General features: G+C 37.9%; 2 protein-coding genes across 4 annotated transcripts in view; one reads left to right on the top strand and one right to left on the bottom strand.

The window, feature by feature from the left end:
• Nucleotides 1-6,063, bottom strand: part of ampd2b (adenosine monophosphate deaminase 2b) — a 44,321-nt gene extending 38,258 nt beyond the window's left edge. For 2 of the 3 annotated variants that reach the window (XM_055168026.2, XM_055168025.2), the window contains exon 1: nucleotides 5,923-6,063. In XM_055168026.2, coding sequence (XP_055024001.1) covers nucleotides 5,923-5,928 — 6 coding nt within the window. In that variant the 5' untranslated portion in view covers nucleotides 5,929-6,063. The remainder of the gene's footprint in view (nucleotides 1-5,922) is intronic. The other variant, XM_055168027.2, reaches the window with a different exon arrangement.
• On the top strand, nucleotides 3,360-11,301 carry gnat2 (guanine nucleotide binding protein (G protein), alpha transducing activity polypeptide 2). Its single transcript, XM_055168030.2, has 9 exons — nucleotides 3,360-3,855; nucleotides 5,623-5,665; nucleotides 6,587-6,728; nucleotides 7,607-7,764; nucleotides 8,216-8,344; nucleotides 8,457-8,586; nucleotides 9,487-9,640; nucleotides 9,712-9,923; nucleotides 10,042-11,301. Exons 1-8 carry the CDS (start codon nucleotides 3,738-3,740, stop codon nucleotides 9,900-9,902), a joined length of 1,065 nt encoding a protein of 354 aa, XP_055024005.1. The 5' UTR covers nucleotides 3,360-3,737; the 3' UTR covers nucleotides 9,903-9,923; nucleotides 10,042-11,301.
• Nucleotides 11,302-12,784: the final 1,483 nt, after the last annotated feature.

A 12,784-nucleotide genomic window follows, 5' to 3' on the forward strand; every position in this document is an offset into this window, starting at 1 on the left:
AAATTGAAATCTATTTGTATTTGGTATGCCCCCATTTTTCTTTAACGTTTGCATACATTTGAGCTGGGATGCACAAATTTGTTGATAATGTGCAAATGTTGTGTTCTTCAATGAAAGCTATTGCATCCATTAGCTAAAAATAACAACATTGCTCAAGATTTGATTTCTTGTATGCAGAGCTGCCGATAAGAGAACCAGATGCTCTGGCTCTTGCCTCATCTTTGCCAAGTCGACTGGTCTACTAAACTTCTACCACTGCACATCCACATTATCCCTTTGTATATCTCCCTTTCTCTTTCATCAGTTGTCACCAGTATGGCAGAAATAAACAGCTTCTATTTTCACCCCACCTCAGACACCCTATTTCACCCCATGGTGGCTTCTCTAAGTAATCTTGTCAGCATCAGAAAAGCTGTGTGTTAGAGGCACGGCTGGACCACAGAAACCTTAATGAGATTGGCTCTGCAGAAGAGAAGGATACGATGATTAGCTTGCTATATTCCTCTTGGAAGCATTTAGGGATTTGGGTCCCCACAACCTGCCATGAGCAATAAGACTATCTGATTAGCGAAAGTGACGTGGGTTGAAATCTTACAGAGTTGGTTATCTGGGGAAGAAGCCCAGGTGATTCCAGTTACCAGTGGGGAGGATCTGGATTGGGCTCTGGTAGGTTTTGTGAATGGGTAATAAAAACAACAACTGAAAGAAGAGTTAATGATTCTATAAACAGCCATACACAGTTATGTATAAACAACTTTTCCCCAAAGAACAATTCATTCAAATGTACTTAACCTTTTCTACTACAGAAATATTTTCTATGACAGAAATATTCTTAAAATTTAATAGGTTCTTTATGGAACCATAGCCAAAAATGTTTCTTCTGTGGCATTGTGTAGCACCTTGATTTCTGGTGAACTTTCAATGAGGTTGTTTCAGAATAAAAAATGTGCACCTTTGCAAAAAATGAATTTAATTTTAAAAAGAGGAACCAAAAATGTATAAAATATTAATACTATTAAAGGAATATTCAATATTCTTAAAAGAAAAATCCAGATAATTTACTCAACACCATGCCATCCAAAATGTTGATGTCTGTCTTTGTTCAGTCGAGAAGAAATTATGTTTTTTTTTTTTGCAAAACATTGCAGGATTTTTCTCATTTTAATGGACTTTAATAGAGCCCAACATTTAATACTTAACACTTAACAGTTTTTTTCAACGGAGTTTCAAAGGACTATAAACGATCCCAAACGAGGCATAAGGGTCTTATCTAGCAAAACAATTGTCATTTTTGACAAGAAAAAAAAAAAATATCCACTTTTAAACCACAACTTCTTGTCTAGATCCGGTTGTGATACGCCAGTGTGACCCCACGCAATACGTCATGACGTCAAGAGGTCACAGAGGACGAACGCAAAACTCCACCCCAGTGTTTACAAGTGTGTTGAAAGAGGACCGTTCCTACGTTGTTGTATGTCAAATGATACTAATTAATGTCTTTGTGTCAGTTTATTGTTTACAATGGTCCGCAAATGTGCGTTTTATATATGTAACACCTGACCTCCCTACGTCACTACGCATTTACGTTAGGTCGCGCTGGGTCGGACCTAGACAAAAAGTTGTGGTTTAAAAGAGCATATTTTTTATTTTTCTTGTCAAAAATGACAATCGTTTCGCTAGATAAGACACTAATGCCTCGTTTGGGATCGTTTATAGACCTTTGAAACTCCGTTGAAAAAAACTGTTAAGTGTTAAGTATTAAGAAAATTGAATATTCCTTTAAAGGCGGGGTGCATGATCTCTAAAAGCCAATGTTGATGTTTGAAATCACCTAAAAAAACGCCCCTACTCCAATAGAATCTGGACCTTCTTTTGATAGACCCGCCCCACACATACGCAACCCAGGCAACAATGTCGGTTAGTAGACACGCCCCTTACTGCTGATTGGCTACAAGTGTGTTTTGGTACTCGGCCCCGATTCCCTTTTCCAAAGCGTTTTTCAAAAATCGTGCACCCCGCCTTTAAATATTAGAGGTATTATTAGAAAATTTTAGTAGGCCTATATATTATCAAATTTGTCTATCTACTATCAAATACAATATTGAAAGTATTAGATTAAATCTTAGTTCATCAATGTGATTTATAAAGAATTTGGCCGTTTATTCAAGCAGTACTAATTCAATAACAAGTGGATCAGATAAATACATTTCTTAGATTTTTTTTGTTAGATCTTATTGCATCACGGAGTACACGCACCCCAAAATGAAAATTAGTCCATATTTTACCCATATTTCACCATATGGATAAGTTTTGATGAATGGATTCACTTTTGGAGCTTTAAAAATGGGGCACTACATTCAAAAATAGTGCTAAATAAATTGAATTTCCCACAAATGTATTCATGCTGCAAGTCTAGCATGGAAACCATGGACCAATTTTGCCCCTGAAATAGGGAACCAATCACAGAACGGGGAGGAGGTAGCAAGACGATGACGACATCTATGCGGCACATCGAAGCAGTTTTGTTTATCCAATACGGTAGCAGACGCGAAGTTACTTTTCAATGCTGCCTTAGATAGTGTTCTAAGTAGTTTTGAACGCAAGTCATGATAGCCACGGAGTTTTATAGGACCAACCTGCTAGGTATTGTCGTCGACGAAGTCCATTTAACTTATAAATGGTAAGTGGTATTTATTAATATCATATCATATTTTTAGTGCCATATAGCACCGGTGAAGCACCTGTATAGCACCTGTGTAGAACCATTTAGAGGCCATATAGCACCACATATGGTTCTAAATATGTGCACAATATGGTTCTACACGGGTGCTTCACTGGTGCTATATGACACTAAAAATGGTTCTTCTATGATTACGAGCAAAGAACCACTTTTGGTGCTACATAGCACCGTTTGTTTTTAGAGTGTACAGCAATTACACGAGTGATGATCTTCAAGAATCAAGGCACACTGACCTGTAAGCCCTTCTTACTTACTCTCAGTCCACTGTGCTCAGGGTTACATAACATGTGAACAACTGTGTGTGTGTCAGTCCAGGATATTGTACATATATGAACAATAAACCAAAAGGACTTATAAGGACAAGAGTAAAACCCTTAATACCATGATCTCTGTAAACTATAAATTTACAAGAAAATTTGATGTTTTTATACAAATAATTTTAACCTGAATTTTTGTGAAATTGAAAACTAAAGGTACAACAATTTTATCAAATCACATACAGAATACACTGGACCATTTTGACACAAATCCCAACATGAACTTATAATCAGGCACATAAGCCCAGTCATTTAACTCATGCATCCATTCTCAATGTCATAATTAGTTCACTAAAAGCGATGGTCCTAATTTTCACAACCTTCATTTATGTCCTTGTTAGCCGAGGTAATAGGATTGGCTGGTTCACACAGGAAGATCAGCAAAGCCCTCCCCAATCCTAAGATAAGACTTTTAAGGTAGACAGGGAGGAATTAGTGGGGATAGAGCAACCAAAGAAGGAAGCCGGACAGTCCTCTTCAGTCTCCGCTCTATCCACTCAACCATCCCGAGTTGGTTCGGTCGCACCTAGAAGAGGACTCAAGACTCGCGCGATCCTCCCCCTACCACGTGATCGAAAGTACAGGGCAACCTGCACCCATTTCTCTGCCTGCAAAGCACAGGAGAAGCCGGCAAAATTTCTTACCTTGAGGAACTTGACAGAGAACCGTCGGACGACGAGATGGGTAGCGGAGCGAGTGCAGAGGATAAGGAAATGCAAAGAAAGTCCAAAGAGCTGGAAAAACAGCTCCAGGAGGATGCCGACAAAGAGGCCAAGACGGTCAAACTTCTGCTGCTGGGTAAGATATCTGTCTGGACGATTCTCTATGCCTTAAGGGTTAATTTGTGAGTGGAAAAAGTGTCTCAAATAGGCAACATGTGAAGACATACTGATATCTTCATGATAGGCTGCACTGAATAGAATTAAGTGATTTAAAATTAATTGACACCATTTTGTTCATCTGGTTTCCAAAGTTTAATCTGTACAATCAGAGAACAGCAGGAGATCCAGGGTTACATACAGTACTGTAGGTTTTTTAAGGATTAAGGATGTACCAAAGTGAAGATTTAGGGCATTCTGTATAGACAGATCAGACTTACAGAGGATTTGAGATAACCAGATGTCATAATATTTTTTTCATATAAACTATATTAACTTAATAGAGAAGATAGCATATTATTATTTTGACATTTTGACTATTTGACATTTACAAATATTTAGCAAGTGTTCTTCCAAATGATATTGAAGCTGCATTTTTGCCATGAATCGAGCAAATTAGTTAATCATTTTTGGTTTATGCATGAATAATCTTTAGTTATAACTGATGTGTTTTCAGACTTGTAGATCTTTTCAAAATAGCTCAAAAGTTTGCATATTGGCACTTTGAATAATTTGTAGTTTTAATCTCAGCATCACATCTCACATTTTTAGCTACATTTGTCCTCTGTTTCTCTGCAGTGTGCTTAAAAGATCGCAACCTGAGGAACCGTGTCAATTGTGCCATATTGACCATAAGACCAGAATCCGATTACGCTGATGATTTAAGCCCAGATCCTCTTATGCTCAGATTCAGCAATGGGAGCAGAAAGCAAGAGAGGCCACTTTCAATGGTTTTACAGTTTATTGCAACAGGGGACCGTAAATTAAGTAGCCCCTTCTGCCAAACATTGTGACAGAGATGCATTTACAGTATTTAGTATTGACCTGATCTGAACAGAAAGTTAATAAAATTCTCGAAACCTTTATGCACACAAAAGTGAAATTAAAATAACGAAACTTAATTGATATGTTATTTCAAATGTATTCTTGCATTAATGTAGCTGGATATAGTGTGCTGATAATAGTAGTAAATGATAAGGGAGTATAAAGCAGTTCTCCAAATAATCTAATCTAGAATTGGACTGATATCTAACACACGTGATGAGACACATTCCCTTAACACATCGTAACATCTACGGTTAACTCAGAAAGTACTAGTCACTTACAGTAAGAGTGACAGTTGCTATGGGAGACAGTTGAGCCCCGCCTTCTCACCTGGACTGACAGAAGTCTCCAGGACGAATCAAAGTGTCAGTGATCTTCTGAGAGGCTTTCCCTAACACAAATCCAATTGGGTCAACTTATAAGCCTTCCTCTGCCCTGACCATCAATGACTTTTACTGTACAGATTACCTTCTGCTTAAAACTGACCTTATTATTAAATTCAAGATCCACAGAGCATATATAAACAGGATTTAAAATCAGGGTAAAGGGACTACTCTATGTAAAACTTTAAAAATAAAATGTATTTATATTTTTACTAAACATAGCTTTGTATACCACACTAATTTTGGCTCCTTAAACAAAATGTAAAATGCTCTTTCATTCGTAAGCTGCTTCAGATAAAAATGTCTGCTAAATGAATAAAAAAATGTATGGGTGGGACCTCTATAAAAAAGAATGCATGATATGTAATCACAATGGTGATCCTTGTAATCGCAAAAGTTTCACATTGAGTTCACTTTACTGGTCCTTATGTTTACCATACATTATTCTATATACATTGACATTTCTCTCTGTCTGGCAGGTGCTGGTGAGTCAGGGAAGAGCACCATTGTAAAACAAATGAAGTAAGTTTAAACCCATATAAAATTCAATATACACGACTAGAAGGCTGGGGAAGCACATTACACAACAAACCATTTAATAAAAGTGAATATAATAGTCAACCGTTTGGTAAATACCTCCACTTTACAGGCTACACACGCCACACTATTGTTGTAATGTTAATCTATGACCACCAGAGGGCAGTAACTATATGAAACATACAGTTTAAAGTTTAAACGAATAGTTCAACCAAATATAAAACTTTTTATAATTTACTCACCCTCATGCCATGCCAGATGTAAATGACTTTCTTTCGTCATCTGAACACTAATCTATAATTTTATATTAAATTGCTATCATGTTATCTACTTATCGCAGTCAACATGTTTCTAGCGTGTCCCTTGACAAAATGCACATACGACAGCGAGTCACGTGACACACAAGAACCAATGACATTTTTAGCTTGTTTACTTTATGAGGCGGCGCAAGAACCGTCAGGCAGATTACATCAAAGTATCGCGAGAAATAATACGGAGGAGTCTGATTTCGAATCGCTCTCGCGGTACTGTGATGTCATCTGGCGGCGCCGTATGAAGCCAAACAAGCCGATGCGCTGCCTGCCACACTTGAATACTGATTGCTTAATAAGCTCAAAATATGAATAATTATCCCTCACGAACGTATCGCTTTGCTTCAGAAATAATTTATTAACCCATTTAAGTGAAGGGATTACTTTATTGATAGATGTTTGTGCTATTTGGAGATTCGTCCGTTTGACTCCCAAGATAACATTTTAACATAAAATTATCAATTTGTATTCAACCGAAAAATACATCTGGGACGAGGGTGAGCAAATTACAGGATCAATTTTATGTATGGGTGAACTTTTATTTTAATAATAAATTCCCCACAATTACAAATCTGGGTATGCTGTTCTCTCCAAGAATTCTCCATCAAGGTGGTTACACGAGAGAAGAGCAAATGGAGTTTAGGAGTATCATATATGGCAACATCCTGCAGTCTGCCTTGGCCATCATCAGAGGCATGGAGATGCTGGACATCAACTATGGGTCACCAGCAGCACAGGTGTGCAACACACATAAACACCTTTGACTAGTGTGTGCATTGTTTATACTGCATGCATACCATCACATATCAATTCAGGCCACAAGAGGCTGGGTTTGTCCCTTTTGAATCAAAACTGGGTTGAAAATAACCCTACATTGTTTGCAAAAGTTTTGCATTTACCAACGCTATGCATTAACCAAAATAATTTACGATAATATATTTGTCATATTCAAAGAATGAGAATTTCGAATTGTATAATATATTGCGTATCGAAATTTATGTCATGGTCTTCTTGCATTTAGATTTATGCATTTATTTTATTTTATGATTTAAAGGGGCCATGGCACAAGACTTTTTTAAGATGTCAAATAAATCTTTGGTGTCCCCAGAGAACATATATGAAGTTTTAGCTCAAAATACCATATAGATAATTTATTATAACATGTTAAATTTGACACTTTGTTGGTGTGTGCAAAAATGTGCCGTTTTGGGTGTCCTTTAAAATGCAAATGAGCGGATGAAGTGGAAACACTGATCACAATGATGGTGGTTTGTTGCAATTGAAACTGAATTGTGCTGTGAATTATTTTTTCTCTCTCTTTTTCTCTGCACTGCAAATGGCAAGCTGTGATTGGATAGTACAGATTAAGGGGGCAGTATTATTCTAATAAGAGCTCCTTATGACATCATAAAGAGGGCCAAATTTCAACGACCTATTTTTGTATGTGCTTGTAGAGAATGATAAACATGGAAAAAGTCTAATTTTCATGCCATGGCCCCTTTAATTTTATTTCAGTTGGAAAAAACTTAGTTAGTAGCTATAACTTTGGTGTATGTTGAGAAACAGAATTACACATGTGGTGTCTAAGCATGTCTCTTTTCTCTGTCTTATAAAGGAAGATGGCCAGAAGCTCCAGAACCTGGCTGATTCAATCGATGAAGGCACCATGCCACCGGAGCTGGCAGATGTCATAAAGAGACTATGGAAAGATACAGGTGTCCAGGCTTCCTTTGAGAGAGCTGCAGAGTACCAGCTGAACGATTCTGCTGGATAGTGAGTACAAGATACAACTTAAAGGCAGGGTGCATGATTTTGAAAAACACTTTGGAAAAGGGAGTCTGGCCGAGTACCAAAACACACTGGTAGCCAATCATCAATAAGGGGCATGTCTACCAACCGACATCGTTGCCTGGGTTGCGTTTGTGTGGGGCGGGTCTATCAAAAGAAGGTCCAGATTCTATTAGGTTAGGGGCGTGTTTATTTAGGTGATTTCAAATGTCAACATTGGCTTTCAGAGATCATGTATCCCGCCTTTAAACCAGTGTTTCTTAACCGGCACAACTAGTACATAGAGGTCAAGAGTCTATCCATACCTGCATAGTGAGAATTAAGTGCACTTCAGCCAATTCATAGGCTTAACTGTTGAACTAACAGACGAATAAGGGTCATTCTTCATCACAGATGAAGTGTGCCTGTAAATGAATGGCTGATTCATCTCTCACAGTTATTTGAGTGAAATGGACAGAATCTGCAAACCGGACTATATCCCCACCGAGCAGGACGTGCTGAGATCTCGAGTCAAGACTACTGGTATCATTGAGGAGCAGTTTGGATGCAAAGAGCTCCACTTCAGGTGCGTCATAGATTGATGGACGGATGCATTAGATAGATATTTAATGTAAGGGGTCAATAATATGCATCTAAAAAGAACTGAAACCTAAAATGTAATCCTCACTGCGTCACAGGATGTTTGATGTGGGTGGCCAAAGGTCCGAAAGGAAGAAGTGGATTCATTGTTTCGAGGGTGTGACTTGTATCATCTTTTGTGGAGCCCTGAGCGCTTATGACATGGTGCTGGTAGAGGACGATGAAGTTGTAAGTACAGATCCCTTAAAGGGACATTCCAATTTTTTTAAAATATGCTAATTTTCCAGCACTCCTAGAGTTGGACATTTGATTTTTGCCGTTTTGGAGTCCATTCAGCTGATCTCCGGGTCTGGCGCTAGCACTTTTGGCGTGGCTTAGCATAATCCATTGACTCTGATTAGACCATTAGCATCGCAACCAAAGAGTTTCGATATTTTTCCTATTTGAAACTTGGCTCTTTTGTAGTTATATCATGTACTAAGACCACCGGAAATTGAAGGTTGCAATTTTCTAGACAGATATGGCTGGGAACTATGCTCTCATTTAGGCGTAATAATCAAGGACTTTGCTGCCATAACATGGCTGCAGCAGGTGCAGTGATATTACGCAGTGCCTGAAAATAGTCCCCTGCTATTGAAAGTAACCAAGGGGACTCTTTTCGAGCAGTGCGTAATATCACTACGCCTGCTGCAGCCATGTTACAGCAGCAAAGTCTCTGTTTATTATGCCAGTTTTAGAGTAAAGTTCCTAGCCATATCTGCCTAGAAAATCTTAGCTTTTAATGTTTTATTTATTTAATTAGTACACGATATCTCTACAGAAGAGTAAAGTTTTAAATAGGAAAAATATCAAAACTCTTTGGTAAATTTTTAGTGCGATGCTTATGGTCTAATCGAATTCAATAGATTGTGCTAAGCTATGCTAAAAGTGCTAGCGCCTGACCCGGAGATCAGCTGAATGGATACCAAAACGGTAAGAATCAAATGTTTAACTCTAGGGGAGCAGGAAAATGAGCATATTTTCACAGTTTTCATGCATTATTAGTATTATTATTAATAGCCTACCTGTGTATCTCCACTATATACTGATGTAAAGCGTATTCTCTTCTTGTTCTCGTGTTCCCTTTAGAACCGCATGCACGAGAGCCTCCATCTTTTTAACAGCATTTGCAACCACAGGTTCTTTGCCACAACCTCCATTGTGCTTTTCCTTAACAAGAAAGATCTCTTCCAGGAGAAGATCAAGAAAGTTCACCTGAGCATCTGTTTCCCTGACTATGATGGTCAGGGCTGCCTCTGAAGTCCAGCTGAGCGGTCTTTAATGCAATGCGCTCACCATATGTGGTGTTTCCAGGTTCAAACACATACGAAGATGCCAGCAACTACATCAAGCAACAGTTTGAGGAGTTGAACATGAAGAAAGGAGTGAAAGAGATCTACTCACACATGACCTGTGCCACAGACACAAAGAACGTCGAGATCGTGTTCAACGCTGTGACAGATATTATCATCAAAGAGAACCTTAAGGACTGTGGTCTGTTCTAGACAACATCAGTTTTTTCACAGGTACTTCATGTTAAATTAAACAGTTTGTATATGAGGTCTGCAATGCATTTCAGTATGAACTAGTGAAAAAATGGTTTTACATTTCTATGAATTGAACTAAAAAGCAAATGTTTAAAAGTTTTTCTCCAGATTTTTCTGCCCCATCCCCACCTGAATGATTGGATCTACTCTGGTGAAGTTGCCACAGTAAGAAAAAACAGCAACAGGTGACGTGAACTCTATGGCAAGCGGTCAACTGATCCCCAGCCAAATATCAATTTTAACATCAACTTTCTGAGGCTAGATCCAGATTAGAGTAATGGGTTCTGCTCTCTAAAGAGACTCTAAAAACATTGAAAATATTTTCAAACCACTGGTAGACTCAATGAGAGAAGGATTACAAAGAAAGTGGACTTTTGATGCTATGAGTTAATGGCGCCTGTAGAGGCGTTCCTCTTCCAGTGTTATATATACAGTATATATTTACATATATGTGTGTAGAGAGATAGGTTTATATAGGTTTGACTATTAGATGTTTTTCATCATGTCAAGAGAAAGAAATTAAATGCACTTAACACAGTTATAAAATCACTGTAGTGGGAAATCAACATCTGAATGTAACACAAAACGTATTTTACACAGTGGCAGCCGGTGACTTCTTTTTTTGAGGGTGCTCAATGTGAAGTTCATCACAACATGTATGTATCCCGTCATGTGTGTGGTTCCTTTTTTCAAAATATGTGTTCTGCGCATCGAGTGATCCTGTGTGCATCACGTGTCTTGTCAAGGTGGGTGCCTGCTGCAGACGTGTCTAAAGTGTTTATGATAAAAGAGATACGTTTGCCAGATACTCACATAATCTCATGTGTAATCAGAGTTTAGTGTTCAGGGAGTGTCTTGCGTTTATTTTGTGATAAACGGTTTTGACGCGTGTGCAGCAGGCACTTATTTTGACAAGACACATGATGCACATGGTTCACATGACGCAACAAACACATATTTTTGAAAACGCAAGCAACATTCATGACACTCTGAACACATATTTTGAATAAGCGCCCATCAGATGAGCAGTCACGAGCCACCACTGATTTTACATATAGAGCTTCACAGATTTCTAGATAAAGTTGTATGTACATATATAACAAGACCTGATTGTTTTAATTGAACTGACTCCCATGACAAATTCTTTTTCAACCCCAAACACAAGTTTTGTAAATATAAGTAGGCAAATTCTATATCAAATGTACATGGAGATGAATCTATATATTTATGATACAGTAATACAAGAATACTCTAGAATGGATTATTGCTTCTTTGTTTAACACCCGAGGTCTGAATTTGTAAAGATGTTCTGGAATGTAAATGTAGACACCTGAAATAAAGACTTGCATCAATGCTACTGGTTGCTGATGTTAGTTGCGTATCATGTGTAAAAGTGTCTGGCTATTAGCAGTATTGTATTAGCACAATTTCACAAGAGTGGCCTTACATGCCTGCAATTAGAATTTTAAACATGTTTTCAAACAATGACCCTCTATGTCAAAGCTAATTTTGAACATAGTACAACACTCCCTCTTTGCTAAGAGTATTATATAATCCTAAATGTGTTTCGTAGGTGTCATTACAAGAGATTAAATAATTAGAGCTTTTTACGGAAATCGACACAGTCCTTTCAATTAATGTGTTTTCCCTGGGGACTGAACCCATTACCTTTGTGTTGCAAGTGCTCTACCAACTGAGCTACAGGAAAAACATCTTACATCTAAATACACATTCTGAGCCACAATCGGATGTGCTAGTAAAGTAGAAAACAAAAGAGACAAATATGGCAATTGGACAACAACCAGAGACACTATCAACAGTACAAAAAATATGTAAAAAAATGACATAATCAGAAATTTTATTCAAAATTTTGATATATGAAAATTGAAACAGTAAACAATCTGAATCAGTTGTATTTTTCCAAGAATAAACTTGACATTTTTACTAATTTTTTCAGATCATCTCACATTATAACAACTTTAAACAAGTCATAGATAGGCTTATGCATGTTCTTGAAACTCCAGCAAATGTGGACACTACACAATTTTACACGTTTGTGGTCATTAAACACACTGTAAAAAAGAAAAAGTTGGTTCAACTTAAAAAAAGTAAGTTACCTGGGTGCCTTTTTGAGTACATTTTAAAGCTTAAAAATATTAGTTGTCACAACAACTTTTTTGAGTTTACTCATATTTTAAAGTTGAATTAACTCTGAATTAACCTTAAAGGAATATTCCATTTTCTTAAAAGAAAAATCCAAACAATCCACTCACCACCATGTCATCCAAAATGCTTGTCTCTCCCTGTTCAGTCGAGTTTTTTGAGGAAAACATTGCAGGACCCCTCCCACTCCAATGGACCCTAATAGACACCAACAACCAACACCCAACTCAACACGCAACAGCCCCCCTCAACTGAGTTTCAAAGGACTGCAAACAATCCCAAACGAGGCACAATGGTCCCATCCAGCGAAACGACTGTCATTTTTGACGAAAAACAAAAAATATGCTCCTCCAAACCACAACTTTTCGTCTAGGTCCGGTCCAGCGCGACCTAACGTAAATGCGTAGTGACGTAGGGAGGTCACGTGTTACATATATAAAACGCACATTTTCGGACCATTGTAAACAATAAACTGACACAAAGACATTAATTAGTATCATTCAACATACAACAATGTAGGAACGGTCCTCTTTCAACACACTTATAAACACTGGGGCGGAGTTTCGCGTTCATTTCTGTGACCTCTTGACGTCATGACGTATTGCGTGGGGTCACCTGGCGCATCATGACCGGATCTAGACGAGAAGTTGTGCTTCCAAAGTGCATATTTGTCATTT

This window comes from Misgurnus anguillicaudatus, chromosome 5 (genome assembly GCF_027580225.2).
Source record: "Misgurnus anguillicaudatus chromosome 5, ASM2758022v2, whole genome shotgun sequence".
NCBI classification, from domain to species: Eukaryota; Metazoa; Chordata; class Actinopteri; order Cypriniformes; family Cobitidae; genus Misgurnus; species Misgurnus anguillicaudatus.

Excerpts from the sequence above, each read along its gene's own strand:
- gnat2 (XM_055168030.2), top strand. The coding sequence starts at position 3,738 with ATGGGTAGCGGAGCGAGTGCAGAGGATAAGGAAATGCAAAGAAAGTCC. Across the intron at positions 5,666-6,586 it reads ACCATTGTAAAACAAATGAA|AATTCTCCATCAAGGTGGTT; the intron begins GTAAGTTTAAAC and ends GTTCTCTCCAAG. Across the intron at positions 6,729-7,606 it reads ATGGGTCACCAGCAGCACAG|GAAGATGGCCAGAAGCTCCA; the intron begins GTGTGCAACACA and ends TGTCTTATAAAG.